Source organism: Salminus brasiliensis, chromosome 10, assembly GCF_030463535.1.
Source record: "Salminus brasiliensis chromosome 10, fSalBra1.hap2, whole genome shotgun sequence".
NCBI lineage: Eukaryota > Metazoa > Chordata > Actinopteri > Characiformes > Bryconidae > Salminus > Salminus brasiliensis.
In genome coordinates, this window is record NC_132887.1 from 2,731,260 (window position 1) to 2,755,231 (window position 23,972).

The window sequence follows — 23,972 nt, forward strand, 5'->3', positions numbered from 1 at the left end:
ATATAACATTACAATCAACCCAAATAAACATAAAGTCAGCGGTCAGTGAGAGTGTCTACCTGTAATTAACTCTACATAACATTAGAATAAACCCAAATAAACATAAAGTCAGCGGTCAGTGAGAGTGTCTACCTGTAATTAACTCTATATAACATTAGAATAAACCCAAATAAACATAAAGTCAGTGGTCAGTGAGAGTGTCTACCTGTAATTAACTCTATATAACATTAGAATAAACCCAAATAAACATAAAGTCAGCGGTCAGTGAGAGTGTCTACCTGTAATTAACTCTATATAACATTAGAATTAACCCAAATAAACATAAAGTCAGTGGTCAGTGAGAGTGTCTACCTGTAATTAACTCTATATAACATTAGAATAAACCCGAATAAACATAAAGTCAGTGGTCAGTGAGAGTGTCTACCTGTAATTAACTCTATATAACATTAGAATTAACCCAAATAAACATAAAGTCAGTGGCCAGTGAGAGCGTCTATCTGTAATTAACTCTATATAACATTAGAATAAACCCAAATACACATAAAGTCAGTGGTCAGTGAGAGCGTCTACCTGTAATTAACTCTATATAACATTAGAATTAACCCAAATAAACATAAAGTCAGTGGTCAGTGAGAGCGTCTACATGTAATTAACTCTATATAACATTAGAATTAACCCAAATAAACATAAAGTCAGTGGTCAGTGAGAGTGTCTACCTGTAATTAACTCTATATAACATTAGAATAAACCCAAATAAACATAAAGTCAGTGGTCAGTGAGAGTGTCTACCTGTAATTAACTCTATATAACATTAGAATTAACCCAAATAAACATAAAGTCAGTGGTCAGTGAGAGTGTCTACATGTAATTAACTCTATATAACATTAGAATTAACCCAAATAAACATAAAGTCAGTGGTCAGTGAGAGTGTCTACCTGTAATTAACTCTATATAACATTAGAATTAACCCAAATAAACATAAAGTCAGTGGCCAGTGAGAGCGTCTATCTGTAATTAACTCTATATAACATTAGAATAAACCCAAATAAACATAAAGTCAGTGGTCAGTGAGAGCGTCTACCTGTAATTAACTCTATATAACATTAGAATTAACCCAAATAAACATAAAGTCAGTGGTCAGTGAGAGTGTCTACCTGTAATTAACTCTAAACCATATTAAGGAAACAAAGTTTTCAAGTTTCCTGTCAAAACATTAAAGTCAGTGTAAAGCAGAAATGTGTGAGTGAAGGTATCGGGGAGTGTTTGCTCTCTGTGGTAGGTGGATGTGGTGGGAGAGAGAGGTGAATTATGGATGGTTAGTGATGTCATCAAACAAACAGAATATGACCATCAATATTAGGTATGAATAATGATATCAGAATCATATTGATATTGGCAGACAACTGCTTTAACAAGTTTAGATTTCACTGATATTGAAGCTGATGTGTGATAATGATTTTCTAATAATACAGTTTATTAATATCTGATCCATGTGGAGTCCACATTTATGAAAAATGCAGATATGTGCGTTATAAATATTAAAACATTTTTTAATATCTTTAATTCATTATTTCTTTATTTTCATGATTAAACATTCCCTCCAACAGCCCATAGAAACATCCAAATGATCTTCAGGCTTCTATACAGACTATACTATCGACTATACTACTCCCGAACCTGAAGACCATGCTGCTCTAGGCTAGTTTATGATGGTTCATAGTGAGGCGGTCCTGGTAGACCAACATACCAGTGTTCAAACACACCAAATCCTGGTTTGCTCTGGTTTAGGGGTGACTCATTATGGTGGAATGCTGGTTCATCAGCATACCAGTGTTCAAAACACAACAGATGCTGGTTTATACTGGTTTATGATGGTTCATGATGGTGGGGTGCTGGTTCACCTAACAAAACAACAAATGGTTTCAACTGGACCAGCGCTGGTATTAAGCTGGTTGACCAGCATACTAGTTTTTTAAACACATCACATGCTGGTTTATACTGGTTTGTGATGGTTTATGCTGGCGTGGTACTGGTCACCAGCATACCAGTTAAAAAAAACAAAAAAAAACAAATAATGGTTTAAACTAGACCAGCGCTGGTGTAAAGCTGGTTGACCAGCATACCGGTGATCCAAACACAACACATGCTGGTTTATACTGGTTTATGATGGTTTGTGATGGTTTATGCTGGCGTGGTACTGGTCACCAGCATACCAGCTTTCAAAGAAAAAAACGAATAATGGTTTAAACTGGACCAGCGCTGGTGTAAAGCTGGTTGACCAGCATACCAGTATTCCAAACACAACACATGCTGGTTTATACTGGTTTATGATTGTTCATGATGGCGGGGTGCTGGTCACCAGCATACCCATTTCCTAACAAAACAAATAATGGTTTAAACTGGACCAGCGCTGGTGTAAAGCTGGTTGACCAGCATACCAGTATTCCAAACACAACACATGCTGGTTTATACTGGTTTATGATGGTTTATGCTCAAAAAAACCCAGATAATGGTTTAAGCTGGTCCAGTGCCAATGTTCAGCTGGCTGACCAGGATACCAGTGCTGAAAATACAGCAAATGCTGGTTTATACTGGTGACCCGCTATGCAGGTCCATGCTGTTGTTGTGTAGCAGGGATGCTTGAGCTAATTTAGAATTGTGAAACATCAGAAGGACAGAAGGACAGAAGAACAGTTGCCATAATGTCAAACCCTGAAACTAAAGCTCCTCCCTCCTCAGAAAACAACCCAAAAGAACCTGTGGTCCAAACCAATCGGCCCAAACACTGAACACTCGGCCTGAACACTCTCTGCAGGCCCACAAACCTGCCGAATCATAAAGTTTCGAAGTTTCGAAGTTTCCAAGCAGTCAAAAATAAAGAGGATCTTGTGGAGCAGAGCTTTAAATGGGCCCTTATTTATATCTTCAGCTGTCTCCTTCATCAGGAAAAAAAGACCCTTGCATTCTAAGCTGGAAATATCCTCCTCTAACCACAGATATGTTCAATCGCAATATCTTTGTTACAGACCCTTCCCTTTCCACACGCTGGCCACTCATTCCTCACACGTTTCTCCCTCCGCTGACTGGCTGCTTTAACCCTTGCAAGTCGCAAAAAATTCAAAACCTGTACAGTAATATTAGATAAATCATCTCAGACTCAGACTCTGCTCCTCCATAACAGACTTGTGTTTATAGGTATTTTATTATCTGGTGTCTGAAATGCAGATTTGAACCTGTAAAATGTACGAAATGTGACTGGGGAGGTGATGATCATCCAACATCGACCTGACCTCACTAACTGTCTTATCGCTGACTGCAATCAAATCCTCACAGCAATGCTCTGCTCCAAAATCTAGTAGAAAGCCTTGTTCTTCTCTGGACAGTAGAGAACCCTAGTTACTCTAAGAAAAGCAGGAGAAACTCTTTTTAATACCCTTGATTTTATAAGAATCGATGAATGAGCAGGTGTCCCAATACTTTTGTCCAAATATCGTATATAAAATATTAAATGTACACACATTATATATATATATATGCTCAAATCCGTTATTCCAAATGAAGTCAGTTAAGGCCTCACTGCTCGTCCTGTGTCATGTACTGCATGTAGACTATAAGGCCTGGGTCAGAGTTATGTCACTGTCCGAGCGTGAACGCTGCGCTACAGGGTGGCTACATTCTTTGTTCACCCAGAGCGGACATAACACAACTGCTGACTCGCCCTGTCTGGCTTATCTGAAATCTGAACTATGACTGACACGAGCAGCCTCAGAGTCCCGGGACTCACTTCACATATAATCAGAGTTTCTTACTTATCCAGATAAATCAAGAGACAAGATCCAACAACGATCAGCCATAACATTAAAACCACGGCCAGGTGAAGTGAACACCATCGGTGTTCCGATCAGGTTCCAGTGGCTCCTGTCTGTCAAGGGGTGGATCGACATATTAGCCAGGAAGTCAGTTCTTGAAGGTGATGAAGGTGCTCTGAGACACTTTGACAAGAACCAAACTGTGAGGTTTTAGACAATGACTAGGTCAGAACATCTCCAGAACATCAGCAAGCAGGTCTTGGGGGGGGTCAGAACCTTCCAAAAGTGCTCCAAGGAAGGACGGCCGGTGAAGCAACAGCAGGGTCATGGGCACCTAAGGCTCATTGATGCTCATGGAGGCCCCGCCCACCTTACAATCTACAGGACTGCTGCTGACGTTAGTCTTAGGTAGACCTTCAGAGGTCTTGTGGAGTCCACTCAGATATTAGCGGATATTTATTGATTAGTTATTAGTAATTAATGTTATGGCTGATCTTTTTTTTTTTTTTTGGAAGGCCAGTTACCCAAACCCCAACCTCAATGTGAACACCCCCTATCGCTAGCAATCCCCCCGACACTGGGAGGGTGAAGAATAGCACATGTCCCCTCCAGCCACTGCCTATCGTTCTCAGCAAAGCACGGCCCCCCCAGCGGCGATACAACAGCTGTGGCATCAACCCGCCCCTGAGAGAGCCTAAGGCCAATTGTGCACCCTCCGACTCCGGCTGCTGATGGCAAGCAGACAACATGGAGCATTTCCATTGGCCCGTTCATCAGAACATTAATGGAGACACAAGGTTTTTGCGTGACAATGTGGACATTTAGCATGGGCTAATCTGCATTAGCTACATTAGCTGTAACCGCAACCTGACTAAGCCCATGGTTCTCAAAGTGAGGTCTGGAGATGTTTGGACTCACTGGAGTTGGTCCCGCTGCCGGTGCCGACTGTGTTGATGGTGGAAGGCACAGAGGATGATGGGTAGAGCGGCAGGTGTCCGTTCTCGCAGCCCTGCTGCGTCTGCCAGCCCAGGCCAGAGTCACGCGAGCCCTGCCAGCCGTTGAGCCGGTCGTCAGAGCCGTAGCGCTGGTGTTGGGGGTAGAGATGCTGGGCCTGCCCGCCGTGGTGGGACGAGGACGACACACGCTCCAGAGAGTCTCCGGCCCCCCGCGTGGCCGCACGCTCCTCCAGGTGGTTCAGCCACAGCGCCAGCTCGGCCCTGTCCTCCAGAGACGTGGCCGGGTGGATGAGGGCGTAAGACAGCAGCTGCCTGCTCTCTTCCAGGTGACGGCCGAACTCGATGGTGTGGGTCAGGATTTTGGGCAGCAGCCGCATGTACTCGCCTTTCGCCTCCGCGTTGCCCGGTTTGAGGAGGGGTAGGTGGGTCAGAACCAGGGAAATCAGACGCTCCTTCGGCTCGACCTGCCACTGACTGATCACCACTGAGAGAGAAAGAGGGAGAGAGAGAGTGAGTATATACATAGTGAAAATTTGTAATCTTTTATTAGTGAATGATTAAATAATTAAAGTAATAATAATAATTTTATTTCATTCTACAAAGCAGATTTTATTACTAAACACATTTCTACAAATCATCTAATATGATGGTAACTTTTAATTTTATATGTACTATTAAATATTCTGTAAATACTAAAAAATTGTTCAGTGTGAATTATTCAGTATCCACTATCAATTAGTCAGTATCCACTATAAGGAATTCAGTATCTACTATAAATTATTTAATATAATTTAATATAATTTAATATTTTATATATATTAATTTAATATCATATTTACTACAAATTTAGTATGTACTACAAATTATTCTGTAATTATCTAGCATACATTATTCAGTATCCACCGTGAATTCTTCAGTATCCACTCCTTAAGTATCCTTTTTGAATTATGTAGTATCTACAGTACTATGGAATATTTAATATCCACTATAGATTTTTTAGTATGTTTAATGTAGAATGTAGAAATCATCAGTATCTACTATGAATGATTCATAATCTGCTATGAATTATTTAGAATCTACTATGAATGATTTAATAACTACTATAAATAAAGTATCCCCATATAAAATATTTAGCATGTACAATAAAATATTCAGTAAATAATAAAAATAATTCAGTATCCATTATGAATTATGTAGTATATACTATATATTTATATCTACTATAATTGATTTAGTTTGTTCAATACAATATTCATTAAATAATACAAATAATTCAGAATCCACCATGAATTATTCAGGGTGTACTAAAAATATTCAGTAAATATACTATATATACTGAATAACGTACACATTGGTCAGTATCTACTATGAATTATATAGTAAATACTATAACTTATTCAGTATCCCATATAACATATTTAGCATGCACAATAAAATATTCAGTAAATAATACAAATAATTCAGAATCCACTATGAATTATCTGCTATGAATGTAGCAGTAAAATATTCAGTAAACAAATACTCAATAATATAGAAATCTGCTATGAATAATTAGGAATCTACTACCAATTATTTGGTGTATACTGTAAATATTTAGTAATTCAGTATGAATTATTCAGTATTTACTATAAAATATTACAAACAATGTTCAGCAAATAATATAAACAATTCACTATGAATATTTCTATGATTCTATGATATCTTTCTTATGTATCTGCTATGTATTATTCAGTATCTGCTATAAAATATTACAATAAAATATTCAGTAAATAATATAAATAATTCATTATGAATCATTCAGCATCCGCTATGAATTATTCAGCATCTACTATAAAATATTACAACAAAATATTCAGCAAATAATATAAATAATTCACTATGAATCATTCAGTTTCCGCTATGAATTATTCAGTATCTACTATAAAATATTACAATAAAATATTCAGCAAATAATATAAATAATTCACTATGAATCATTCAGTATCCACTATGAATTATTCAGTATCTACTATAAAATATTACAATAAAATATTTAGCAAATAATATAAATAATTCACTATGAATCATTCAGTTTCCGCTATGAATTATTCAGTATCTACTATAAAATATTACAATAAAATATTCAGCAAATAATATAAATAATTCACTATGAATCATTCAGTATCCACTATACAGGTATATGTGAAAGTACTGTACTACACGCAACTCAAGGTGAACCTGAACAGACCAGAAACATCTCATTTATTACAATGACAGGTCGCTCTGAGAGGGAGTAGGTGAGGTTTGCTTGAGGGCAGGTCCTCGTTTAGAGCCTGCTGCCGTCAGCCTGTTGTTTACAGACCGAACACATTTCCTGAACATGCCAGACTCATGTGCACAACCCACAACTTAACATCACTTGCCACAATAACAGGAACACAGGCTAATAAAGCATCCAACGCCAAATATGGCTGGCTCCAGCAGTGGACAGGGAAGGGTCATGCCTTCATTTCTCCTAACCAGCTGCTGCAGGTCTATGTCTATGGCATTACGCAGCGGCCGAGCAGACGCTATACATATCTGCAGCGGCGTAACCTATTGTGGCATGTCTCCGAAGCGCTCGGCCCGTCCAGCTTCAGCTGGGCTATAGATACTCAGGGTCAGGGACGCTGCTTTGTCCACAACCACAAATAGTAGAGCTTTGAGAACAGCGCAAACATCCGAACAAACGTGGCCTGATCAGGAATGTGGTTAAACATGTATTGATGGGAAAGGCTGTACACATGTCTGAGACAGCTTTGAGAATTATACGTACATTTATCTCAATTAATTTATCAATAAAACCTGATCAAAGACATTATCATAAATAAATAACCCAAAAAAACAACCCAGTGGTGTACATAAGCATCACCTTCAATGTAACTTCAATGTAACTGATTGATTGATAGCTTGATTTCCAAATAAAAAGGGCTAGCCAGGCTAAAGTACAGCTTCCAAACATGGTGGAGGTAGTTTCACACGCTGTTACAGCTCACAGTGAGAGCTAGCCAGGCTAAAGTACAGCTTCCAAACATGGTGGAGGTAGTTTCACACAGTGTTTCAGCTCACAGTGAGAGCTAGTCAGGCTAAAGTACAGCCTCTAAACATGGTGGAGGTAGTTTCACACACTGTTACAGCTCACAGTGAGAGCTAGCCAGGCTAAAGTACAGCCTCCAAACATGGTGGAGGTAGTTTCACACACTGTTACAGCTCACAGTGAGAGCTAGCCAGGCTAAAGTACAGCCTCCAAACATGGTGGAGGTAGTTTCACACACTGTTACAGCTCACAGTGAGAGCTAGCCAGGCTAAAGTACAGCTTCCAAACATGGTGGAGGTAGTTTCACACAGTGTTTTAGCTCACAGTGAGAGCAGGCCAGGCTAAAGTACAGCTTCCAAACATGGTGGAGGTAGTTTCACACGCTGTTACAGCTCACAGTGAGAGCTAGCCAGGCTAAAGTACAGCCTCCAAACATGGTGGAGGTAGTAATTTTTTACCATAATGTAAATATGTAAATAAAGAAATACAGACTGCAACAGGAAAGCATGAAGCCATTGGAAGGTCACCGTCTTACACAAAAACTTTGGGTTTCCCAAAATAATGGAGGAAAAGCTCTTTATTTTGGCAGTCAGACAAAATGTAAATCAGAGTACACCTCAAAAAAGCAGTTTGTGAGCCTCTGCGGTCTCAGAAAATGTGTATTTTCGTCACTCCTGCTGGACAAGCATTCCCCAGCTCGAGAGAACGCCAAGAGTGCGTAAAGCTGTACGGAGGCGCTGGGAGCTACTGAGACTCTAAACAGTTCAGATCTGAGAGTGAAGTCTGAAGTCTCCGGTGCTCTTCTAAAATGTGGAAAATACTCCTAATGCTCCTATTCTTGGAGCAAAACTAGTGTGTCCAAACTTTTGACCAGTATTGCTCTGGTCCCTGATGCTGCATAGGCATGTGTGTGTGTGTGTGTGTGACAGGATGTTGTAGAGGCTTGATTTCTGTGTCTTGCTTAGGAGTGTTTAAAGAGGCTCCATGTTTAGAACACACACACACACACTCACACACACACTCACACCCCAATGTCACCCAAAGCAGGGTTGGGCTCAGACGGAGGGACGACTGTTCAGCCGTGATTAAATGTTCCTCTGGGGCGCCTTTTTCTGGCACTTCCATTTTTACAGGCCGGCCGCGGGGCTCCACTGAGGCTGGAGGGACGCAACAGGAGCCCCATTCACTCCAACAGGAGAGTCAGTCTGACCTCATAATGATTCACTTCTGCTGCGATTCAAATGATTCACACTACTTAAAGTTTGGTTCAATATGATGATAATCTAATAATTATACAATAATTGTATAATATATAATAATTTTGGGAAAGAGTATAAAAGTGCGCCTCATGCTAATATTAATTCATATTTGTTTCCATTTTAGTTTATTTAGTTCATAAAAGCAGAAAAATACAATATTAGACTTTTGAGCAGTAAAGTGAATCCTGATTCACTAAACTGTGACCTGATCTAATGAACTTGCCACAAACGAGCAGGAATGTATTACCCTTAAGCTGTGTTCAGTCTCCACTGCAGAATCATTATTAACATCCGCATTCACTATTAATTATTCAGTATCTACTATGAATTATTCAGTATATACTATGAATTATTTAGTGTCTACTATGAATTATTCAGTATCTACTATGAATTATTCAGTGTCTACTATGAATTATTCAGTATCTACTATGAATTATTCAGTGTCTACTATTAATTATTCAGTATCTACTATGAATTATTCAGTATCTACTATGAATTATTCAGTATACACTATGAATTATTCAGTGTCTACTATGAATTATACAGTATACACTATGAATTATTCAGTATCTACTATTAATAATTCAGTATCTAATATTAATTATTCAGTGTCCACTATGAATTATTCAGTATCTAGTAATAAATATTCAGTATCTCCTCTAAATTATTTAATATCCTCTATGAATTAATCAGTATCCACTATGTATTATTCAGTATCTACTCTAAATTATTCAGTATCTAGCAATACATTTTCAGTATCAACTTTAAATTATTCAGTATCCACTATGAATTATTCAGTATCTAGTAATAAATACTCAGTATCTACTCCAAATTATTCAGTATCCTCTATGAATTATTCTGTATCTATTATTAATTACTCAGTATCTACTATTAATTATTCAGTATCCACTATGAATTATTCAGAATCCATAACGAATTATTCAGTATCTAGTAATAAATATTCAGTATCTCCTCTAAATGATTCAGTATCCTCTATGAATGGTTCAGTATCTACTCTAAAGTATTCAGTATCCTCTATGAATTATTCTGTATCCACTATTAATTACTCAGTATCCTCTATGTATTATTCACTAATGCTAACACTAATACTATAAGGTTTAGACTTCATACTTAGCTTTATTAGCTAGGAAGTGATGCAGTGTTGCTATGCCGACATACGTCACTGCAAGTACTTCCGCAGATGCCGCCGATTTTGCCGCACTTGCATCGTTATCCACCATTAAAAAAACAAAAACTCCAGACATGAGTAGCTGCTGTCTTTCTATTTTGCATTGCATTGTGGGATAACAGTGTCCACCATAACCACACTCAGTGTGCACTGTACTCAGCACTGACACTTTTATCTGCACTAAATCCTACGTACGCAAAAACTAGTGAATATTGCTGATCAGCCTGCAGTAGGGACGCCCCCTTCCAGCTAACACGCTAACCCAAAGATGTGAGCCATGCAGTAACCTACTAAACCCAGGCTACCACACCGACCGCTGGCTGAGACGCAGGCCGGCCGTAAGCTAATCTTTTAACCATAAGCTACCATATTCCCCAATGTAATGCAGTCACAATCCTTGTATCTGCAAAACAGCAGCTTTACAGGAGAAGAAAAGACCTGCGTAACTTTCACTGGACGTCAGTGTAAAACGATCTCCACCTCCTCCACCTCCTCCACCTCTCTCAGCCCAGCAGTGATGTGAGGCTTTATTTGTGAAAGATGCACCACAGGTTATTTCAGACATCGCATGACAGGCAGCTGTGCTCTGGAAACATTCAATCAGGACCAGTTAAGCACAATCGGAGGCCAAGCTGCTGTTTTTGGCCCAGGCTGGCCTCCTGTCCTAACTTAGCAGGGCAGGTGTGTTCCTGTTTAAAAGGAATAGTTCAGTCTCTACTACAGATTCATTAAGACTATTAGCATCAGTATCTACTATGAATTATTCAGTATCCACTATGAATTATCCAATATCTACTATAAATTATTCAGTATCCACTATGAATTATCCAATATCTACTATAAATTATTCAGTATCCACTATGAATTATCCAATATCTACTATGAATTATTCAGTATCCACTATGAATTATCCAATATCTACTATGAATTATTCAGTATCTACTATGAATTATTCAGTATCCACTATGAATTATTCAGTATCCACTATGAATTATTCAGTATCCACTATGAATTATTCAGTATCCACTAAGAATGATTCAGTATCTACTATTAATTATTCAATATCCATAATGAATGATTCAGTATCAACTATGAATTATCCAATATCTACTATGAATTATTCAGTATCCACTATGAATTATTCAGTATCCACTATGAATTATTCAGTATCTACTATGAACTATTCCATATCTAGTAATACATGTTCAGTATCTACTCTAAATTATTCAATATCTATTAATTATTCAGTATCTACTATTAATTACTCAGTATTTACTATTAATTAAGTATCCACTATTAATTATTCAGTATCTAGTAATAGATTTTCAGTATCTCCTCTAAATGATTCAGTATCTACTCTGAATGATTTAGCACCTACTATTAATTATTCAGTATTTACTCTAAATGATTCAGTATCTATTATTTATTCAGTGTCTACTTTGAATGATTTAGTATCTGCTTTGAATGATTCAGTATAAATATGAATAGTATATGAATTACGAGAGGACCTGCAGTGTTGACCCACATTCTGACTTGTACAGTTTCAGGGTTGAGCGGAGACAGACGGACGTGTGTTCACGCTCTTTACTCCACTGGAGGACAGAAATAAGCTCATGCAGGGGTCTGTAAACGCGCAGTTATGAAGAATCCACCAGAGCCCGTCATCCTGCGGCTGGAGCACTAATGAAGCCTTCATATCCCACCACACTGCACTGCTAAAATTAGAGTCCCGAGTTTGGCTTGGCTGATCTCTCGGTTCCTCTCAGATTCAATCTCTCTCTCTCTCTCTCTCTCTCTCTCTCTCTCTCTCTCCTTTCTGCAGCTCTTCTTCCCTCGCTCCACCCCTCTGCTGGTCTGGCGATGAAGGGAGCGGGACGCTAATACAATAGAGCCTGCTCATCTCTGAGCTTCTGACTTCCGATATAACCATCCCCCAGTTCACTTCCTCCACAGACTGCTCACACACACACACACACACACACACACACACACATACACAGCAACATTCACAAGGCTGGAATTTCAATTTTATTGTTTTTACATCATTTCAGAATGATGTAATGATGTACTGGACCAATAGGAACTAGGAATAGTATTTTAGCAGTGAAAGTGTCTACCTGTAATTAACTCTATATAACATTAGAATAAACCCAAATAAACATAAAGTCAGTGGTCAGTGAGAGTGTCTACCTGTAATTAACTCTATATAACATTAGAATAAACCCAAATAAACATAAAGTCAGTGGTCAGTGAGAGTGTCTACCTGTAATTAACTCTATATAACATTAGAATAAACCCAAATAAACATAAAGTCAGTGGTCAGTGAGAGTGTCTATCTGTAATTAACTCTATATAACATTAGAATAAACCCAAATAAACATAAAGTCAGTGGTCAGTGAGAGTGTCTACCTGTAATTAACTCTATATAACATTAGAATAAACCCAAATAAACATAAAGTCAGTGGTCAGTGAGAGTGTCTACCTGTAATTAACTCTATATAACATTAGAATAAACCCAAATAAACATAAAGGCAGTGGTCAGTGAGAGTGTCTACCTGTAATTAACTCTATATAACATTAAAATAAACCCAAATAAACATAAAGTCAGTGGTCAGGAAGAGCGTCTACCTGTAATTAACTCTATATAACATTAGAATAAACCCAAATAAACATAAAGTCAGTGGTCAGTGAGAGTGTCTACCTGTAATTAACTCTATATAACATTAGAATAAACCCAAATAAACATAAAGGCAGTGGTCAGTGAGAGTGTCTACCTGTAATTAACTCTATATAACATTAGAATAAACCCAAATAAACATAAAGGCAGTGGTCAGTGAGAGTGTCTACCTGTAATTAACTCTATATAACATTAGGGGTTCTGTTATGGACACACTCACCCTGAAATGCCTGGGTTATGAGCTGAAGGTTTTGGGGAGTTGTTGTGTTAGAGGGAAAAGCAAGCGCTGGAAACACTGTCAGACATCTAAGCTAAGCCTGAGCCACACACTGATCCCAGCGCAGTGTCTGAGAGGGCCTGTAGGAGCTGACTCACACTGAGGAGGAATTCCTCTCCACTCACACAGCCCGACCGCATCCAGCACCTCTGACCAGCCGCGAGCTGCACCTCACAGCAGACCCCCTCACCCCTCACAGTCCTCTTCCTCTATTCACTATTCTCTCTATATATATTTCTATCTCTATTTCTCTCTCTATGTCTCTCTATGTCTCTCTCTCTATTTCTCTCTCTATGTCTCTTTCTCTATTTCTCTCTCTATGTCTCTCTCTCTATTTCTCTCTCTATGTCTCTTTCTCTATTTCTCTCTCTATGTCTCTCTCTCTATTTCTTTCTCTATGTATCTCTATGTCTCTCTCTCTATTTCTCTCTCTCTATGTCTCTTTCTCTATTTCTCTCACTATGTCTCTCTCTATTTCTTTCTCTATGTCTCTCTCTATGTCTCTCCATTTCTCTCTCTATTTCTCTCTTTATGTCTCTCTCTCTCTATTTCTCTCTCTATTTCTCTCTCTTTGTCTCTCCCTCTCTCTCCCTGTCCCTTACTATTCATCTCTCTCTCTCTCTCTCTCTCTCTCTCTCTCTCTCTCTCTCTCTCTTTCCTAATCACTTCTTTCTTCTGCTCCACTCTCATACAGAGACAATGTAAATATAGAACTAAAGGGCAGAGCACACCGAGCGGTCATCAGCATGACTCACACATACACACCCACACACACACACACACACACACACACACACACACATACAGAGAGAGAGAGAGAGGAAGAGAAAGAGAGGGAGAGTGTGTGGAATCACTGAATCACAGTGAGGGTCGGGGGTGTCAGTGTGAGGAAAGCCCTCCTTCAGTGCTCCGTGTACGTGACGAGCAACATCGCCAACATCACCATAACATTAAAACCACCTGCCTATTATTGTGCAGGTCTCCCGCAACCACCAAAACAGCTCTGACCTGCTGAGGCATGGACTTCACAAGACCCCTGAAGGTGTCCTGCTGTGGTCTCTGGAACCAAGACTAACATCAGCAGGAGATACTTTAAGTCCTGTAGGTTGTGAGGTGGGCAGGGCCTCCATGAGCATCAAAGAGCCTGTCGCCGGTTTACTGGTTGTCCTTTCTTGAAGCACTTTTGGTAGGTACTGACCACAGCATACCGGGGGAGAACACCCCACAAGACCTGATGCCTGATGTTTTGGAGATGTTCTGACCCAGTCATTGTCTAGAACCTCATAGTCTGGTCTCAGATTCTTATGCTTGTCCACTTCTCCTGCTTCATCACCTGTAGCCACTGTAGATGCAGATGCAGATCAAGGAGAGCACTGCATCAGCATCTGTTTGTGCCCAGCAGGCTCCACCCCAATCTAGGCCTTGGAGAAGACCTCAGGCTGAAAACAGGGATGCGTGGAGCACAGTAGGAGTTTTCCAAAACCCAGCTATCTCTCTCTGTCTCTCTCACACACTCACACACATGAAACACATCCAAATGAATGGGTGTGCCCATAAAGGGCCCATTAAGAGGCTGCTAGGCAGACAGCACAGGGGCGGCTCCCCCTTTTCATTAGAGCCAGTTCAGGACTTCCTTCATCAGAAAAACACTACGAGATGACCACAAGAAGGCTTTCTACTAGATTCTGGAGGAGATTTGCTGTGAGGATTTGATTGCATTCACCACCACACCTCATCCGATCCCCCCCAAAAATCAATGGAGCTCCATCCATCAAGGATCATCCATCACAGTTCTTCCTCTGCTCCACAGCTCAATCCTGGGGGGCTTTATACCCCTCTAGCCCACGCCTGGCATTAGGTTCATGATGTTAAGCTGTGTGTATGTGCATTTGCACAGCTGTGTCAATTAAAGTAGCTGAATGAAGTCATTAGAAGGGGTGTCCGCAAACTTTTGGACATATAGTGTATTTCTTTAGCAAACACACCAAGGCAAGGGCTCTTAAAAAAAAAGAAAAACACACACAGATGGGAGGAGAGCTGTTTGTCAGACACATGATTCCCTTGTTCTAAATATAGACCCTTCACATCACAGTCCAACACCACTGGGTTGGAGATAACGCCCTATTTTTACAACATCATCGCTGAACACATCCACCAAAACCTCGCATACACACACACACACACGTTCAGGCACGGGGCTGTGCATGTACAGTAGTGCTCAGTCAGTGTTTATCTCCTCAGTAAATCACTAATATCAGAATAAACACTAATAAAGTGGTGGTGGAGGTTCTCCATCTCTGTGTTCATCATTAGAACATCTCCAAAGTTCTCCTCTCTCATGGAGTCTAGTGTTATTTAGAGTTCTCCTCAGATCAACACCTGGTTTGGTGGTAAATCAGGGCTTAATGATGGTAAATCAGGTGAGATGCTGCTGCTGCTGCTGCTGCTGATGGAGGTGAACACATCCTCCACGCTGTGCTGGCTGGACTGGGGGGCGTCCAGGAGAAACCTGGAGGAACCGAGCTCTGTTCTTCAGACTAGCTCACAGACAAGATCTCACTACTTTCTTTCTTCAGAATGAAAAGCTCTTGTTTCTCCTTTTTACTGGATTTATGTTCACCTGCTTTATCTGTTCTGATGAGATCTGGAGCTTCTACTGTAAAACTGTAAAATGGCCGTAGGTGGTGGAGGTCAAGCTGAGGTTGGGAGGACTAAGAAAACTTTCAGAAAGACACTGCTCATAAGATTTAGACTAGACTCCGGAGTGGGGACGTACCAGTCTAATACAACTGACCAGGATCAGGGTCGACCCAGGCATATGTCAATGGATCGGGTACTGGCTATTTTAATCCCAATCCAGTTCCGAGTCTTTGTTTTAACCACGCTGTTCAGAGCGCCACCTGGTGTCCTCAAAGCACCATTAACGGTCATTATCCTCAGCCGGCTGCAGCAGCAGCAGCAGTGTGGACGTTCTCAGAAGGTAAATAAAAAAGAGTTGAGGTTCTGCAGTGCGGAGCTATTTTACAGTGGAACCTGAAAACAGACCATAATATCTGACCCTTTATAAAACTCCCACTGAAACGCTCTGCTTTACCAGCGGGAGAACCGGAGAACCGCTCACTCGCCTTTCTCTGTTTATAAACCAGCACTGAAGAACCCGTTCAGAACCGAGTATAGGCTAATGCTAATGCTAACACACACATATACGCTATAGAAACCGCAATCACACACACACACACACACACACACACACACACACACACACACACAGCACATTCACCCACTATAAACCAGTTATTACACACCAGTAGACCAACAACAACCACAGATACCAGTCCAGAGTGTGTACCACTACACACACACACACACACAGGAAGTGATCAGACTGCAGTGTTGTAAAGGAGCTGGGAGCTGATTGGTCAGGGAGGAGATCAGACTGGATTAGAAGATATTAAACACTATAAAACATAATTTTAAGATTTTAGTCTCGACTGAACTAAATCAGTCAGCCCAGAAAGTCTGATTATAGAAACTGAGACTGAAAATAAAGAGATTTTACTGAATCTGTTAATCAGCAGCTCGTCTGATCTAAACTGTGGAGCTTGATTATTACTGATACACACACAAAGATCAGATCGGATCGGACTAATCAAGAGACTCGGATTCAATCGGGAGCAAAATGACTCGTTCTGGACTTCCCTGCTCTGGAGTGGTGGTGCACTGCCCTTACATGACCTTTATGGACATTTCCTGCTACCTCACCACAAAGTTCAGCATCCAACGCTTTTAAAGGAAAATCTAAACAAGCCTGAAGCATTTTGGCCTTGGACAAAAGTATTGGGACACATGTGCATGCATTATTTCTTTTGAAATCAAGGGTATTAAAAGAGCTGATCCTGCTTCTGTTGGAGTAACTGTCTCTACTGTCCAGAGAAGAAGACTTTCTAAGGATTTTGGAGCAGAGTATTGCTGTAAGGATTTGATTGCATTCAGCTACAAGAGCGTTCGTATGGTCAGGATGTTGGATGATGATGATCACCACCCCACCTCATCATCCCCAACTCCCAATTCATCCTCCAGTCATTCCAGAGAACACAGTTCTTCCACTGCTCCACAGCTCCTCAATGCTAGGGGGCTTTATTATACTCCTCTATAGCCCACGCCTGGCATTAGGCAGCATGGTGCCAATAGGTTCATGCTGTTTATCTGCTGCAAAGGGACTATATAGTGTGTATGTTAAAGGGGGCCACTTAAAGTAGCTGAATGTAGTAGTCATTAGAAGGGGTGTCCACAAATATTTGGACATACAGTGTATTTTAAAGTATTTGTATGTAATAAGGTTTATAAATGTTTTTTAATGAATTAAAAATCGAACATTAATTTTAATCTCTCAGAAATGAAACATGGAGCTTTTGTGACGAGCACTTTGGGGTCATTCTGGTCAGGACGGGTTTACTGGAAGGTTCTCCCTGTTTGTTTTTCTCTGGTTTTCCTACAAAGTCAGGACATTTTTGTTCTGAAACTGTCCGAAAACAAACGCACACACACACACACACACACAAACACACACACACACAAACACGTCATTCTGCCAGCACACTGCCCACTGAGGTACAGCAGCAAAAACACAGGTGTAGAGCGGAGGAAAGCAGAAACAGTCCAGTGTGTGTGTGTGTGTGTGTGTGTGTGTGTGTGTGTGTGTGTGTGTGTGTGTGTGTGTGTGGCTGTGTGTACAAAGTTCACATTGTGGCCGAGCGGACGGCTCCGAGAGAGAGCCACACTGGCCTGCTTTTGAGCTGTTAGCACTACAAACACACACAGAGAGAGGGAGAGACAGAGTCAGTGTGTGTCCATTCCTTTTTATAGTTGTTGAGTCAACACAACAAGGACACAGCATGTTCCCACAGGAGTGACACACCAGCTTTAAGGGTCAGACTGCACACGGAGCAAAACTACTACCTAACGGTTCCCCCAAAGAAAAACAGGGGACCACCGGTCAGGAGTTTTCATAGACAATTACAGTTGTGTACAGTCTGGAGTTTAAAATTACAATTCTGAGTATAAAAAACAGACAAATCATCACTAAAAACAGGCAGCTTCCTCAATAACCTTTCATCACAGCCTTTTTAAAACTTTACAGATTTTACAGACTTTACAAACATCCTAAACTTCAGAGACTTTATCAACTTCTTCACACTTCAGACCTTTTAAACGTAACAGAATTTGTATTATGTATTATTTGTATTTTTCACTTTACAGACTATAAATTTCTTCAAACTCTACAGACTACAGGTTTAGCAGATGTCTTCAACTTTACAGACTTTTTCAACTTTACAGATGTTGTAGATCGTAGATAATATACACTTTGCAGACTACAAACTTTGTAAACTTTACAGACTTTACAGACTACAGACTTTATAAACCAAACAGATTATGTATTATGTATTATTTGTATTATTCACTTTACAGACTTTACAAACTTCTTCAGACTTTACAGACTATAGGTTTTTGATTTGATGAGGATTTGATGTCTTCACACTAGGTATGCAAATGATTTCTATTTCAATCTCTTATAGACTGTCCCTCATATTGTCTTACTGTCTCTCACTTTACAGAATTCTTAAACTCTACAGACTTTTTTAACTTTACAGACTTTTTCAACTTTATGGTCTTTAAAGACTTTATAGATATTATACATATTATTAATTTTGCAGACCACAGAGTATGAACTTTTAAACTTTACAGTCCTTACAGACTTTATACATTTAGATATTATACACTTTGCAGACTAAAAACTTTAGAAATTTAACAGAATTTGTACACTTTGCTTCTTGACCTTTTTATACACACACACACACACACAAGCTTTACAGCATTACAGAATGTACAGATATTATAGATATTATACACTTTACAGACGTTTTAAACATAAACAGACTTTAAAGACTTTACTTCCTGACCTTTTCACACACATTTCACACATGATTTATTTGGAAATTGTGTCATCGATATCCAATCATCAATCACCAATATCCAAATATCAACTACCAATATCTAGATCTATTTCATCAAAAATCACCAACATCCAAGCTCTAATTTCCAGTCACCAGTATCCAATCACTACGTAGATGGAGGTGCTGTATGGTGGTGTTCTGTGATGGGGTTAGCGAGTAAGGCTAATGCTAATCCTGTGTGTGTGTAGAGCTCTGTATTGAAAGCACTGCTTCACATAAACATCACAGAACCCAATCAATCACCAATCTGATCAATCCCAGCTGTTCTACAGCAGAATAGAGACAGGCAGTAGACTGACGGATTAACCATGAGCGAGAGTGAGCGAGAGCGAGCGCGAGAGAGAGAAGGGTGGAGTAGTACTCTCTCTCTCGCGCTGTGCTCCAGCTCAGCTGTGTGGAATGTGCTGCATGCCGCAGGTCCAGCAGAAGAATGGAAGAATGCACAGTTTTCCGAACGGAGCTGAACTGCAGCCCAAAACCCAGCCTGCTGCTCTGCTCACACACACACACACACACACACACACACACACACACACATACTTTCTCTTTGACATCACTGCCTAGCCAGTATAACACACACTACCTTAAACGGACTAATGCGTTCAGCAGAGTGTCAGGCTGGAGCTGGATAGAGAAAGAGGCCGAGAGACAGACAGACAGTGAGAGAGAGACAGACAGACAGTGAGAGAGAGAGAGAGAGAGAGAGAGAGAGAGAGAGAGAGAGAGAGAGTCCTCTCTTTCACAACTATAGAAGTCGAACACTTCAAAGTGGTTGAGTGTAAAATGACAAACTTTGGACCCACCGAGTGAGTGTGTGTGGGGGGCCTCCCTGGGTCAGGTGAACAACAGCACATTACAGGACACAGTATCCTGCTGAGTTCTGTACATTTCTTTAGGGTCCTGTAGTGTCTTGTGGTGTTGTTTTGTGTCCTGGTGTGTTCTATATATTGCCACAGGGTCTTGTAGAGTTCTGTAGTGTCTTGTGGTGTCCTTTTCTCTGTCCTGTTGTGTTGTATATATAGTTCTGTAACCTTTATAGAACATAAGAGGACACAACAAAACACTACAGCACACTGCAGTATACAGTACAATACAGCAATCTACACAACACTACATAACACTGTAGGACACTACAGCACACTACAGGACACAGCGAAATGTATAGAACACTTCAGGACACAACAGGATACCACAGCGTCTTGTAGTGTCTTATAGTTTCCTGCTGAGTTCTATGCATTTCTTTAGGGTCCTGTAGTGTCTTGTGATGTTGTTTTGTGTTCTGGTGTGTTCTATATGTTGCCACAGGGTCCTGTAGAGTTCTGTAGTGTCTTGTGGTGTCTTTTTGTCCTGTTTTGTTGCATATGTTTCTATTGTTTATGAGTCCTGTGATATTTATAGAACTACAGGACACTATGGCAAACTATAGGAGCCAACAAAACACAGCTTCAGTGGTACTTCAGCACACTACAGGACAATACTGTATGCACAGCATGACAATACAGGACACTGAATGGCTCTACAGGACACTACAACACACTGCAGGATGTTACAGCACACTGCAGGACATTAAAACAACGGGACAAAGCAGCACAGTACAGGACACTGTGGCACACTAACACACTACAGCACACTGCAGGACACTATGGCACACTACAGGACAATACTGCATGCCACTGCATGACAGTAGTAGACATTGCATGGCACTACAGGACACTACAGCTAATTACAGCACACTGCAAGACACAATGGCACACTACAGGACAATACTGCATGGCACTGCATGATAGTAGAGGACCTTGCATGGCACTACAGGACACTACAACTCATTACAGCACACTGCAGGACACTATGGCACACTACAGGACAATACTGCACGGCACTGCATGACAGTAGAGGGCATTGCAAGGCACTACATGACAACACAGCTCATTACATGACAGTACAGCACCCCACAGGACACTGCAGAACATCACATGACAAAACATCACAATGCAGGATTCTACAGCACAATAGAAGGCGCTACAGGACACTACAGCAGGCAGCCAATCAACTATGATGTATTTCTCAATCCAGTCATCCCCACTGAGCAGCAGGATGAAAAATCCTGGAGCACCAGCAAGGGCTGATACCCAACCGCTAACCCAACCCTGAGATGCCCTGATCTGATACTTAAGAGCTGTTAAGACATTTTAATAGGTCAGTATAGGCTGTCTGGAGACTGACTATAAGGAGAAGGCCGTATTCGACACGCCTGAAGACATGAAGTCCACGAGAAGACGTACAATAAAATGGGGACATCCCTACCCTGACAACACGGCAAGGCCGTGAATTACACACAGTGACACAAATCATAGAGCCATAAGAGAGGACGCTCGCTGCTCTAATTTTAGCTCAGGGGAAAAACACACACACACACACACACACACAGTGCGAGTTCGTCTGCACTCGAGCGTGCGCTTTTCTTCCTCTCTTCCTTCCAGCCGCGTCTATTTGTGACCTCTAATCCTGCGCGCCGCTGGAACACGAGCGTGGGTGTACTGGCTGTAGAGCCGGACTGGTCGCACAACAAAGCGGGAAACACCTGCTTCTGCCAGTAGCAGCAGCGGCCGCCACACAGGCACCCATTACTCCGCTATTGTTCCAGACAGGGGTGGACAGCACGGCCATATGCTAGTGTTATCATGCTAAATTAGACAGCCGTGCCATCTGGTTTGTTTGAAAAGCAATCTTTCTATGTTGTTCCGTCTAACATTGTGTCGGTTGACCATACCTGTATCGGTCCTCGTGTTGCTAAGCAATAACAATGGTCACTAGGCTGCTGGAAATACTTTTTTTGGCTGAGGAAATTGATCAAACGAAAATTTGACTACTGATGAGTATAGAAGGGTACAAATGGGAACGTGAGGGCACGATTAGGTATAGATGGGCGTAGATGGTATAAATGGTATCGTTAGGAACAGAAGGGTGTAGATGGTATAGACTGGTATAAATGGGTGTGGGTTTATGTATGTATAGATTGGTATAGATAGGTGTAGATGGTATAAATGGGTATAGATAGATATAGAAGGCTGTGGATAGGTATGGATGGGTGTAGATGGGTAAGGATGGGCACAGCTAGGGGTATGGATTGGTATAGATAGGTATAGATGGATGTAGATGGGTATGGATTGGTATAGATAGGTGTAGATAGTGGTGGCTCAGCGGTTAGAGCGCCGGGATATCGATAACAGGGTTGTGGGTTCGATTCCCGGGCTCGGCAAGCTGCCACTGTTGGGCCCTTTACCCGGGCGCTGGAGTTGGCTGCCCACCGCAGCGTGTGCGTGAGTGTGTGTTCACTACCAGATGGAGGACACACAATGCGGAGGACACATTTACACTGTACAGCGAAGGGTAAGGATGGGCACAGCTAGGTATTGATGGGTGTAGATGGGTGTAGATGGGTATTGATTGGTATAGATAGGTGTAGATGGGTATAAATGCATGAGTGTAGATGGGTAAGGATGGGCACAGCTAGGCATGGAGGAGTGTAGATGGGTAAGGATGGGTATGGATGGGTGTAGATGGTATATATAAGTATAAGTATACTTATATATAAGTATAAATGGGTATAGATGGTTGTATAGATAGGTGTAGATGGGTAAGATAGGTATAGCTATGGGTGTAGATTAGTATAAATAGTCATAGATGAGTGTAGATGGGTATGGATGGGCACAGCTAGGTATAGATGGGTGTAGTTGGGATAGATAGGTGTAAATGGGTATAAATGGGTGTTTATGGGTATAGATGTGTATGGATGGATATGGATGGGTATGATCGATTGATCGATTGATTAGAGTATCCAATATTATACAATACTACATTTTATAATAATGCACTAGCCATGAGCTAATATGTTAGTCCCAATCAAATATAGTCTTATGAGGAGACTTGTTAGACTTAGAGGTAACAAGGGTGGTTTCTGAAGATTAATAGAGTAATACTTGGTATCTTATAGCCCCTGGTATCTTACATTGGTTGGTATAGCATAATGGGCAAGTACACAGCCTTCCCTGTGGTAGACTGGGTAAGCACACCCCTACTACACCAGTAAGAGCTCTTGGGCACTCTACCTTCTCACATGTAAGAGCTCTGGATAAGAGCTTTAGACAAAAGTCATCAATGTAAATATCTCACGTCTGTGAATTCTCATTGCTTGGTGATAGAGCTCTAATGTGTCGCCCAATCAGCAGTGTGCGAATCACTCAGAGGCCCCCGAATCAGCCAGGAAGTTCCGCTGCAACCCAACGAGCACGAGGGCTGTAAAGTGAGGGCGGTTTTTTCATCTACCTGTGGAAGCTGTGGAGGTCTGCCTGTTTGTGCAGTACAGAAAGTCACAGTCAGAGTTATGTGAGGAATGCGAGCCTCCAGTCTGCCAATGGCTCTATTTAAGGAAATGGCTGGAAATGGCTGGGCCTCCGAATCCCTCAGCTCACCCTTCGTCCTCATTTACAGAAAAGTGATCATTATTTTCCTTACTGGAAAAAAGCTGTATTTCCGTACCTGCTGGGACACACACACAAAAAAAAACACCCGGCGGATTCCTCCTCTGAGGAGGTTCTACAGTTACCAACATTAAACAGTCAATGTTTTACAGTAGAAATGGTGTAGAAATGACGAATGCGGTTTTCCAAATACGAACCCAGCCTTGCTGTAGTCCTACACCCACACAGAGACTATGGAGGTCCTCAGGGTGACCT

The 23,972-nt window shown here is 40.9% G+C and overlaps 1 protein-coding gene across 3 annotated transcripts in view; it reads right to left on the reverse strand.

Moving 5' to 3' along the window:
• samd4a (sterile alpha motif domain containing 4A) overlaps nt 1–23,972 on the reverse strand; it is a 67,730-nt gene that overhangs the window by 22,961 nt on the left and 20,797 nt on the right. For all 3 annotated transcript variants that reach the window (XM_072688998.1, XM_072688997.1, XM_072688996.1), the window contains exon 3: nt 4,728–5,249. In XM_072688998.1, the coding sequence (XP_072545099.1) occupies nt 4,728–5,249 (522 nt within the window). The remainder of the gene's footprint in view (nt 1–4,727; nt 5,250–23,972) is intronic.